Source organism: Ruditapes philippinarum, unplaced genomic scaffold (genome assembly GCF_026571515.1).
Source record: "Ruditapes philippinarum isolate M1 unplaced genomic scaffold, ASM2657151v2 ctg7359_1_1_1_1, whole genome shotgun sequence".
Taxonomy (NCBI): Eukaryota; Metazoa; Mollusca; class Bivalvia; order Venerida; family Veneridae; genus Ruditapes; species Ruditapes philippinarum.
Genome location: NW_026862911.1, coordinates 34,484 through 46,442, shown reverse-complemented (window position 1 = coordinate 46,442; position 11,959 = coordinate 34,484). Strand labels below are relative to the sequence as shown.

Here is an 11,959-nt window from a genome sequence, read left to right as displayed (position 1 = left end):
TCGTTAAAAAGTTACATAGACATAATAATGATGGATACTTGGAAAATTGTAATACATTACTCTTTTCAATTAAATGCAAATCGCTAAATTTCTATATTGTTTGATTTAACTTAGTCTTGATCTACATGATATAGTAAAAGTCCAATTAAAACGAAACGAAATATGTCAAGAAAGTTTAAGTATTCTAGTGTATATTTGGAAATATTATTGTTTTTATGCATTGTAACACTTTCATTCGTAACTTCATATCACAATGACAGAAATACCAATGTGCCCAACAGGAACAATACTTCTAGAGGCAGGCCATTCTATATTCAAAGACCAGACTATGCGCCTGAATATGACAATATAAGTGATTCGATGATGAACGATAATTTGAGAGACCATGCTCAAACGATATATGAACAATCGCTTTTACCAGACAACTTAGAAAACAGTAGTAAAATTGATAGTGATGCCACTGGTCTGGACAGCGATTTGGTGCATGGTTTTGACAATGATACCGCTATATTGACAGACAATGCGTCAGCTAATATATTAGAATCAGAGTCCATTTCGTGGGGATCTAATTCCTCGAAATCTCTTAAATCGCAAAATAACAGCAGACAAAGAAATATACGTGACAGAAATGTAAAGTCTCGGAGGAATAGCTCACAAAAACGGCATCGAGCAAACTTATACAATCAACGTAGATCACGTCAAAGAGGCAGACGGAATCACCGCCGACCAAATACGCGACAACCAGATGATTCGCATACACAAACGACCAATCACCAGAATACGGGACAGCATTTGGTGGACCCTTTGGTACTTAAAGCATACAAAGAGTTCCATGATAAAACTATCAGTAAGTGAAAAGCGCGATGAAACGTTTCTTATTTAAAATTACATGTATGTTGAATCATTTTATACAGAAATGGATGAAAGTGGTACTTGTTGTGTCTCGTATCTAATAACAGCATCATTTCATGAACATTACACTTACTGCATGGTAATGGAAATAACATTCTACACTATGCACATTTCAGGCACATGTCAAAATGGAACCAACTACATGTGTAAAGCTGACCCAAAGAACCGAACCATTCTTTATTTCATGTGTATTCCGTCTAAACAGAAATGCGATGGCATTAAACAGTGTCCCCTTGGTGACGACGAAGAACATTGCCGTAAGTATTGTTACTGTATTCTTGCAAAGTGTGTGACACTATATTGTATTGTCCTGCTTTGCTTGTCATTATAAGACTTAACTTTCTGTTATAACAAACTAATATGAATTGTGAATTTGATGCAATATGTTACTAAATGTGTTTTCTATTTTTCCAATATTTTAAATGTAAAATGAAATTGTAAATGATGATGTAAATGCGTTTTATAGTTGCGGGTATATCATTAGCCTTTGATACATTAGATTACTAGTACTAATCTATTGACTTCCCACTTAAGGCGAGTCATGTGAGCATACCTTTATATCGGATACACATTCACACATTTACACATTGGGGAAAGGAGAGGGTGGCTGGGGGTTAATGTATAATTGCTAAGAAATGGAAGAAACATAGATAACACGATAACAAAATATCCAAGCAATAGAAAAAGTCACACACAGGAACAATATTTATGTTCTGCAAGGGAGGAGCGGAGGGACAATTGCATTTTTCATAGTCTCACGTGAACTGATTAAATAGGAATGACTTGGCGAGATTCAACTGTATGTTTTCATTATTCTCTTTTTAAACAGCAGGCGTTGCCTAGCACTTCTATCACTTCCTCTCAGTGTTTCCGGGATCAATGATTTCAAGACTTTAATTAAGTAAAGATGATTTAACACTGCATAAGCCAATGCTATTTAGTGGATGTGTAAGATCTGCTTTCTGTTATTTTTCAATCAAGCCGGTTTTGCCATTTTAGCTACAATGTATTCGCTTGTTCATTTCTTTCCGGAAATTTAGAAAGTTAGATTCTCTTCTTTGTGCTTTTGTGTTCTAAATATTTTGTGTGCCTACCATGCCTACCATGCACTGGCATAATATTGAAGTATCACTAATTAATCTGTAAAATACGGTTAACTTTCTAAACGAAATAAAATGAACAAGAATTTAATTGTAACAGAGTTACCAACGTCCCCCGCCTCGGGGAAGTTTTCTATGAAGCATAAAATTGTGCTATTTCAAAAGATTGAGGTATAGATCTCAGGACTTTCCGTCCAAAATTATGATCAACGCTAGATCTGCAAATGCAACAATAAATTTATTAAAGAAATAAAATGAAACACAAAATTTAAAAATCTATCATGTTAAGCTTTGACCTCTAAGTCTGACCTTGACCTTGGAGGTAGGGGTGCAGGTGTTGTGCATGACATATCATCTTATCATTGAGACTATTAGTGCCAAGTTTTTTCAAAATCCTTGATCTATGAAGAAGTTATGGACGGGACACAAAATATACCATATAACAGACTCTGTTAAGCTTTGACCTCCAAGTGTGACCTTGACCTTGGAGGTAGGGGTGCAGGTGTTGTATTTGACATATTGTCTTATTATTGTGACTATTTGTGCCAAGTTATTTCAAAATCCTTTGAACTATGAAGAAGTTCTAGATCGGACACAAAATATACCCTATAACAGACTATGTTAATTTTTGACCTCTAAGTGTGACCTTGACCTTGGAGGTAGGGAAGCAGGTATTGTGCATGGCACATTGTCTTATTATAGTGACTATTTGTGCCGAATATTTTCAAAATCATTTGATCTATGAAAAAGTTATGGACTGGACACAAAATATACCCTATAACAGATGTTAATCTTTGACCTCCAAGTGTGACCTTGACATTGGAGGTAAGTGACCGGTTTTGCACATGACACATCGTCTCATTGTTAACAATTGTGGCAAGTATTTACAAAATCCCTTTATTATTAAGAAAGTTATGGACCGGACACAAAATATACCCTCAAATAGACAATGTTGACCTTGAATGAGCAAGTACGACCTTGACCCTTATGGTAGGGGTCTGGTTGTTGCGCATGACACATCGTCTTATTATAACAAACATTTGTGCCAAGTTATTTCAAATTCCTTTGATAAATGACAAAGTTATGGACCGGTGTGACGGACGGATGGACAGACGGACGGACGGAGCCTATTTCTATACCCCCCCCCCCTTTTTTTCTTCGAAAAGGCAGGGGACAATAAGATCTAGTTGTAGTATAGTTGAACAGAACAGAACAGAACAATTTTGTTCTGTTCTGTAGTAGTTGATGAATGTTGGTAGGTCATTTGGATTGATATTACAGAGTTGCCTGTGTGTAAGGAGTTACAAGTACGGTGCCGGGAAGGAACATGTGCGACAGTGTGCAATGGTATACCGGAATGTGATCAACTGGAAGACGAACTTTTTTGTGGTATTTTAATAATCAACTTCTTGTTATGACATGTAATTCATTATTAGGATTGTTCTGTTCCTTCAAATTTTAAAACGTTATGATATCCGTTGTAACTTATAAATTAGATTGTATATCGACATTTCGATTTTCGAATATCCATCACGGACCAATCTAATTATTATAATTATTGTTATACCCCTCACGAATGTTCTAATGCAATACCCATCACGGAATATAATTGATGGTTTCCTCGTGCGTCAACATTACAAACAGAAGAAATCATTGTGAATTCATCATTACAGGTCCTGTATGTAAGGAGGGTCATTTACGATGTCCAGATGGTAATTGTGCCGTTGTGTGTGACGGGAAGGACGACTGCAAAAACAAAGAAGATGAAAGAAATTGCAAAGAAAGTAGGCTAGATAACATGTTTCTAGATAAGTGCTTTTATCTAAACAATTTTGTACATATATTATACTATATGATTTTGAAATACATTGTGGACTTGGCAGTTTCCCTTCATGTAAAATACTTACTTAAAGATCAGTTTTGAATTGATCAATAGGGCCTATATACATGTAGTTATTTACACTTATTTACACTAAACACAACAAGTTCCATCAATACATTTATTTCTGATCATTTCTATTTGACAACATGACAACATAAAGTGTTTTTTTCAAAACTTAATCATTCCTTTTCAAAACTAAAGCATTCTTTTTCAAAACTAAAGTATTTCTTTTCTAAACTAATACTAGTATATATGCGCTTCACAATTACTCATCATTTATAGCGTTTTCATCAATTGTTCCATTTTCATTGAAGTATTAAACATTGATTTTTTTCTTCTTCAGATTTGTCAAGCACAGATATATGTAAGTACGGCGAGGTCTTGTGTCCAGATAGAAGGAAATGTGCTAAAATATGCGACGGTATTCCACAGTGTGAGGATGGCGCCGATGAGAAATTTATTTGCTAGTGTCGATGACGAAAACGATGATCGATGTCAATAAGTTAATGTCTAACACTTGTTATTAAAATAGCGTCTTTTTAATAAATCTCAATGGAAAATGAGTGAAATCTAACCTGCTGAAACTACTGAGACAGTAGATTCGATAATCTAGCATGTTACCTGATTCATAGATCATGCATTATGATAAGTGTCATACCCAATGATTGACATGCTTCAATTCATGATAAAGTAATTTGACAGGTTATACACTAAATTAAAATAAAAAAAATAATAGTAATAAACAACAGCATCATCAAAGAAAACAAAACAATAACAACTTTGATAATAATTCAATCTAAATAACAACATCGCATGACACCTAATGGCAGTTCTAACTTAAGACCAGTCATTTATGCTAATAAAAAGTTTACTTTCTCCTTATGAACATACCAGTTCTTTTTTTAATACAATCGCTTACATTATCATAGTTGCTTTTTTTGCTGCTGGGACAATCGTGTGTTCCAATGTCACATCTTAAAGATTTAAGTTAACTTAATATTTATATTAAGCACACGTAAAAATTAGATCAGTTATATAATAACGTCATTCATAGTATATATTTATTCATATGTATGAATCTTTGCACCTTTAAATGTCCACGCCGGTTTTATACTCGAATTCACAATATTGCACGGAATACGACAACGGTTTAATGCTTTGATGTTTTTCAGTTGAGAAAGTATATTTATTTAGCCCACTACTGACAGGTTTCCCTTTCGTTATGTCACACTCACTATCATTAAAATCATTCAAACCAACATGTTGTTCTGTAATCATTTCATCCTTAAAACATATTTCTCTGAAATCGCTACTGTCATTACAAATCAAGTTTGGTTTTATTGAAGAACTTGCATTATTGGTATCAATATGTACAACAATGGTTTCACTTATGTCTTCAATTGTTGTATGATCAGTTTCACAACTTGTTACACACTTCTTTTTGAAATTTTCACTATGTCTCCTGCTTTTAGGCAATCTGTCTGTGCCTGTCAATTCAGGTGAAGAGATTCCACAACCCATTCTATGTCGATTCTTTTATTATTCCAGTTAATTTTATGTTTTAAACATTTAAGATTCAAGCTATATAGCCAATTAAGGTGAAAACATTCCACAACCTATTCTATGTCGATTCTCTTGTTATTCCAGTTATTTAAATATTTAAAACATATGAGATTTCTAGACGAATGATTCATTTACTTCAATAATGGTCATACATAATCTATAGGATCGTGGGGAACAATGTCAACTGAAAAATCACCTTGTTGGTATTGGATGCCCAGTGAATGTTTCACATTATATGCCCTATATGATACAACAATATTTGTAGATGTCAATTTCACGCAATTGTCCTGCAAGAATAACAGAATGCCTAGCGAAGAGTTCATGTCGAGATAGATTAATTATAAAAAAACATATCAATCTATAGTAGTTTCAGATATATTGATATCTTTTAGCAATAAAATGATTCATCTATATCTTTCAGAGATGGCAGCATTAGTATCACCTGTATCATATAGCTAGGACATTTTATTTCATAAAGGTGTACAAGTTTGATAATAATAAAGAAATGCTTTACATTTATATATGTTTTTTTGTTTAAGTGACATTATGCTCATATTTTCATAGTCAAGTTGACCTGAATTGACTTCGTATTTCAAAAGCTTGACTGTTAAAATGGTGTTTGACCAACAGTTGCTATTGGTAAATGTTTAAAATAAACTTATAAATCTGTCTAAAATTTAAAAAGACTGCCCCACTTTTTGTATAAACTAAGCGTTATAGGTAAATCCTAATGGATATTTACAGAAATTTCGTTTGGATTTGTGAGTTATTTATTGTTTATGCGAACTTAATTATTAAATTAAAAGGAATTATGGCAAAATGAAAACTTATTTTGACTTTCCCCGTTCACTCACTATATACCCTTGGATGGGCATAATGCCACTCTGAATAACTCTCTGAATAACTGACTTACAGTATTTTGGATATTTGCATGAATACAACAATATTGTTATTTTAACTAAAGCGACATTTCAGCTTTACTGGTGGAGATGCCCATCTGTATATTACCTCAGGTATACCAAATAAGACCAGCAAGAAATTTTCTTAAAATTAATGTTCCTGGTGGTGTCATTACAATCTACAACTGCGAGAAAGATATGGTTCATTTTAACATTCTTAAACCAATTTCAGTGGTCAGTCAGTGTCTGATCTTTTGTATCAAGAACAAAAACAACAACAGAAAAATATGAGATACTTGTATAAGAACACATTAGCAAATTACCACGCGACCCTTCACGTCTGCACAACACTTAACAAAACGTTGTTATGAAAATTTTCAAATTTGAATTGAACACTTATTTTATTAGTATGTGCTCGGATGCCATTTTACACATCAAAACTGAAAGAAAGACCAAATGAACACACAAAAAAGAATGAAATAAAAGTAATAACATTGAAGAAAGAATATTGCAATTAAGAACTACTCCTAGAAAATATAACAGTCCAGAACAAATTTTAATTTGAATTTAATATTTGACCTTGACATTCAAGGTCATTCAAAGGTCAAGGTCAGACTTGAATTTATCATAATGACCCAAGTCCGTAAATGGTCAGCTTAGGAAAATTTCAATAATTTGACCTTGACGTTCAAGGTCAACAGAAAAGCCAATGTCATATCAGAAGAATTGAACATGTCGGTTTTGTCATATGTGTTCTTTTGTCTAAGTCTAAATCAAATACGGAAATAAATAACAGTTTTGACAAATTTAGCAAACATTAATAATTTGAGATTTACGTTCAGGGTCAATTTAAGGTGAAAGTCACATCAGACTAATTCAACATGTCGGTTTTGTCATTCTTTTGTCCAAGTTTAAATCAAATCCGTAAATAAATAATACAGTTATGACAAGTTAAATTTAATTTCCAGCTAGCAGGTAGTTTGTTATTCGAAAATCTGATCCAAATACCAATTACCTACCAAATTGACGTTCATCAAAAATCAAGCAAAATCAGTGAAGTTCAAGTTCAGTCTGGTCAACTTGGAATGTTTTATACAAAGGGTTAAAATTGTTGTGTGCAAGTCAGAAGGCAATCCGTTAAGAAATAAAAATGAATATGACCAACGTTAAAGTTTTCGGAAGACAACTGCATCGAAAAGAAGGAAATGTAGGCTTCTTTTTTGCATAAATTCTTGCTTGGACTGCTATTGTACAGTTTTCGCGCTAAAATCTAGCTAACCAAAAGAATATTCCCCGTTGTAAGGGGCGGGATAACAAATGACCACCAAAACAACAAAAGTGCATTTAAAATGCATGAATAGGTTTATCCTACGGTGTTCCGTTTAGACACGTTTGGACAATCGTGACATTTTATTTATTCTGTACCCGCGATGCACGATGGTACGATGGTGAAAACGCGATGGTACGATGGTACGATGGTGAAAACACGATGGTACGATGGTGAAATCACGATGGTACGATGGTGAAATCGCAATGGCGCGATAGTACGATGGTGAAAACGCGAAGTAACATCGCGTTTTCACCATCGTACCAACGTGATTTCACCATCGTACCATCGCGTTTTCACCATCGTACCATCGCACCATCGCGCTATCGTGTTTTCACCATCGTGCCATCGCGCTTTCACCATCGTACCATCGCGATTTCACCATCGTACCATCGCGATTTCACCATCGTACCATCGCGTTTTCACCATCGTACCATCGCGTTTTCACCATCGTGCCATCGCCTTCCAGTGGACATGCGCATTGTTCATCTTTATCAACAATGGATGAATGCATAACTATGTATTATGTGATTATGTGCTATACGTATCGAGACATTTTAAATATAGTGAGGCTTAAAACGGGATTTGATCTCAGCACAGACTATTTAATAAGTGTTGTGTATTAAGATTCAATTATTATAAAACCTTTATGCACTGTGCTTAATTCATCTTGTCTAGATATCTAAAACACAAATTTTTTGGGGTTTTATATCATAAATATGATGCTCAAATTAAGACAAGTTCCAAAAAGCATTATTTGTAAAGATGTTACCGAATTTAACATTTCATGTAAATAAAGGGAGGTAATAAAATTTTATTTTCTGTAAAGTCTAAGTCAAATTTTTCAATAAGAAATGAATGCATATATTTTAATGATTACATATAATGTGTATAAATATTTGCAGTACATATTTTACATATTCTCGATGTTTGAAACTTGTTTTATATTAAAGCATTATTATATAAATATATATAATTTCACTGAAGTGTGGTGTTAGCTCAACAGGTACAGCGTTGGACTGTGAATCGGGCGATCGGGTTGGATTCCCCCGACGGGTGCAGGTCACTTTCGTTGTGATTGATCATGAAATCCTTTCTACGGTCATTGACACTGGTCTCTGCTCTGCAGAAGTTTCAGTTCCTTGCGAAAGTGAAGGCAACTAGTACTGGTAAACTGCTTGACAGCCTGCCCAGGAAAATGCGGTGGTTGAACTGTGCTCTTGTGAATTCAATGTGGCTTACTGTCATGATCGGAAGTGAAAACTATCACCACAACCACCACGGTGTACAACCTCAATTACAACATCCAAATCTTTAGAACGGTACAAAATTGTCTTTTGGTATAGCTTTTCTTTTTTCATTTCTCATGATAATTATTTATTTTCCTCTTACAAATACCTTAAAAATAATATCATGTCATGTGTTAAAATTAACAAATATTCACCACTGTTATGTATACTCATGTGTTATATTATATGTAACTTGAGTTAATGGTCTGTACTTTTCTGATAATGTACTACATTTATGTACAAATCAAAGTAAAATAACGTTTTCTTCTGTTCTGTTCTGTTATGTTATTTAATTGATTACAGAGGCAAATCTGAGAATTCAATCATAATCTATAACAATAAAATCTGAAAGTAACTGTAATTAAGTAAATTACTGATCAATCCCCAGGTCTGGCACTAGAACCTATGCTCGGATTATAGCGCCGAATTTACAATTTTTGCAGTAATAATTAATCTTCCATAGTAATATAATATTCTTTGGCTTTAAATTTCCAATCGGACCAGGTCAAGGGCAAACATTTCTCGCTTTAAGGCATACACATTCTAATAGTCTCGGGAAATAGAATTATCTTATCTATATGTATGAGCTCTTGATGCATCTTTTTCTGGCTCAGTATTTTCTTTAATTTTCCTTTTATTTTCATTTTGTTTTATAATTTACTTTCTAATACCTGAACGTATTGTGATTTTTCATTCTTCCATATCCAAGCAAGAATAATTGAAAAAAAAAAAACACATGACAGCTATACCAAAAGACAATTTTGTACCGTTCTAAAGATTTTGTATGTTGTAATTGAGGTTGTACACCGTGGTGGTTGTGGTGATAGTTTTCACTTCCGATCATGACAGTAAGCCACATTGAATTCACAAGAGCACAGTTCAACCACCGCATTTTCCTGGGCAGGCTGTCAAGCAGTTTACCAGTACTAGTTGCCTTCACTTTCGCAAGGAACTGAAACTTCTGCAGAGCAGAGACCAGTGTCAATGACCGTAGAAAGGATTTCATGATCAATCACAACGAAAGTGACCTGCACCCGTCGGGGGAATCCAAACCGATCGCCCGATTCACAGTCCAACGCTGTACCTGTTGAGCTAACACCACACTACAGTGAAATTATATATAATTATATAATAATGCTTTAATATAAAACAAGTTTCAAACATCGAGAATATGTAAAATATGTACTGCAAATATTTATACATATTATATGTAATCATTAAAATATATGCATTCATTTCTTCTTAGACTTTACAGAAAATAAATTTTTATTACCTCCCTTTATTTGCATGAAATGTTAGATTCGGTAACATCTTTACAAATAATGCTTTTTAGAACTTATCTTAATTTGAGCATCATATTTATGATATAAAACCTTAAAAAATTTGTGTTTTAGATATCTAGACAAGATGAATTAAGCACAGTGCATAAAGGTTTTATAATGATTGAATCTTAATACACAACACTTATTAAATAGTCTGTGCTGAGATCAAATCCCGTTTTAAGCCTCACTATATTTAAAATGTCTCGATACGTATAGCCTCTCACATAATACATAGTTATGCATTCATCCATTGTTGATAAAGATGTACAATGCGCATGTCCACCGGAAGGCGATGGCACGATGGTGAAAATGCGATGGTACGATGGTGAAAACGCGATGGTACGATGGTGAAATCGCGATGGTACGATGGTGAAATCGCGATGGCACGATGGTGAAAGCGCGATGGCACGATGGTGAAAACACGATATCGCGATGGTGCGATGGTACGATGGTGAAAACGCGATGGTACGATGGTGAAATCACGATGGTACGATGGTGAAAACGCGATGTAACATCGCGTTTTCACCATCGTACTATCGCGCCATCGCGATTTCACCATCGTACCATCGTGATTTCACCATCGTACCATCGTGTTTTCACCATCGTACCAACGTGCCATCGCGTTTTCACCATCGTACCATCGTGCATCGCGGGTACAGAATAAATAAAATGTCACGATTGTCCAAACGTGTCCAAACGGAACACCGTATTATCCACTATTTTTTTTTAAATTTAGTTTTTTTTTAATAATGATGTAATATCATAGTGGTATTGCAAAATAGCCAAGGGATTATTCACTTGGTTTCGGAAATGTATCTCATTAATATTTAATTAACACATGTGCAGCGTTGTTTACAAGCTATGCTACTTGAGTATTATGTATGAAATATGATTGAGTGTTTATATTTTGAAATAAGGCCATGGTATTATAGTTAGTTTAATATTCGTGTCCTTTATAAAACTAATTTGTCTTCTCGATTCTCATAAACATTTCAAATGCGATTATGCAAAATATGATAAAAAAAGAAAAAAAGAAACAACACCGTTTGTGTGGTATTCAACCATTCGTCATACTTGAGCTGGGCTTGATTTTTTAAATATACCTTATTCACACCATATTCACAACGTCGTCTTTCTGGACGACGGAATATTCTTAAAGAAACATGTACTAATGTCGGGGCCCCAAACGATTTCCAATTGATTAAAAAGAATTCCGCTGGTAAATAGAATAGAATGTTTTTCTTACAAACAGATGATCATATACTAACTATACAGTGTATTTGATCCGTATAAACTTTCCAACATTTATAATATTTATAACGTCTTGCATGATTACTTTTTTCAATCCCAGCAGATTCTATATTTATCAAGGACTTGTCCAAAAGTTGAGGGAATTCGAAATAAAATCATACCAGATTATTGTTTTACTATTATTTCTAATGCAAATGTCATAATAGTGATTTACATAAATTCTCGGACACATCAGTTATTTTAAGTCAAGGAATGGTCGTACTAGCAATCTGAATGCGTAGTCAATATAATGTCTTTAATATAGATTAAATACTTTAATTTAGTAATTTACCTCGAAAAGAACCAGCCTTTCCTACTAGTATATAGCTTGGTTAAGTTGCATCTCCATGCAGTCTTTTGGCTCATCAACATCAA

At 34.0% G+C, this 11,959-nt stretch overlaps 1 protein-coding gene across 1 annotated transcript; it reads left to right on the top strand.

Moving 5' to 3' along the window:
- Window positions 1–1,034: 1,034 nt before the first annotated feature.
- Window positions 1,035–5,624, top strand: LOC132720592 (LDL receptor repeat-containing protein egg-2-like). The gene is made up of 4 exons (XM_060704752.1): window positions 1,035–1,169; window positions 3,294–3,401; window positions 3,686–3,796; window positions 4,238–5,624. Exons 1-4 carry the CDS (start codon window positions 1,055–1,057, stop codon window positions 4,360–4,362), a joined length of 459 nt encoding a protein of 152 aa, XP_060560735.1. The 5' UTR covers window positions 1,035–1,054; the 3' UTR covers window positions 4,363–5,624.
- The last annotated feature ends 6,335 nt before the right edge of the window (window positions 5,625–11,959 follow it).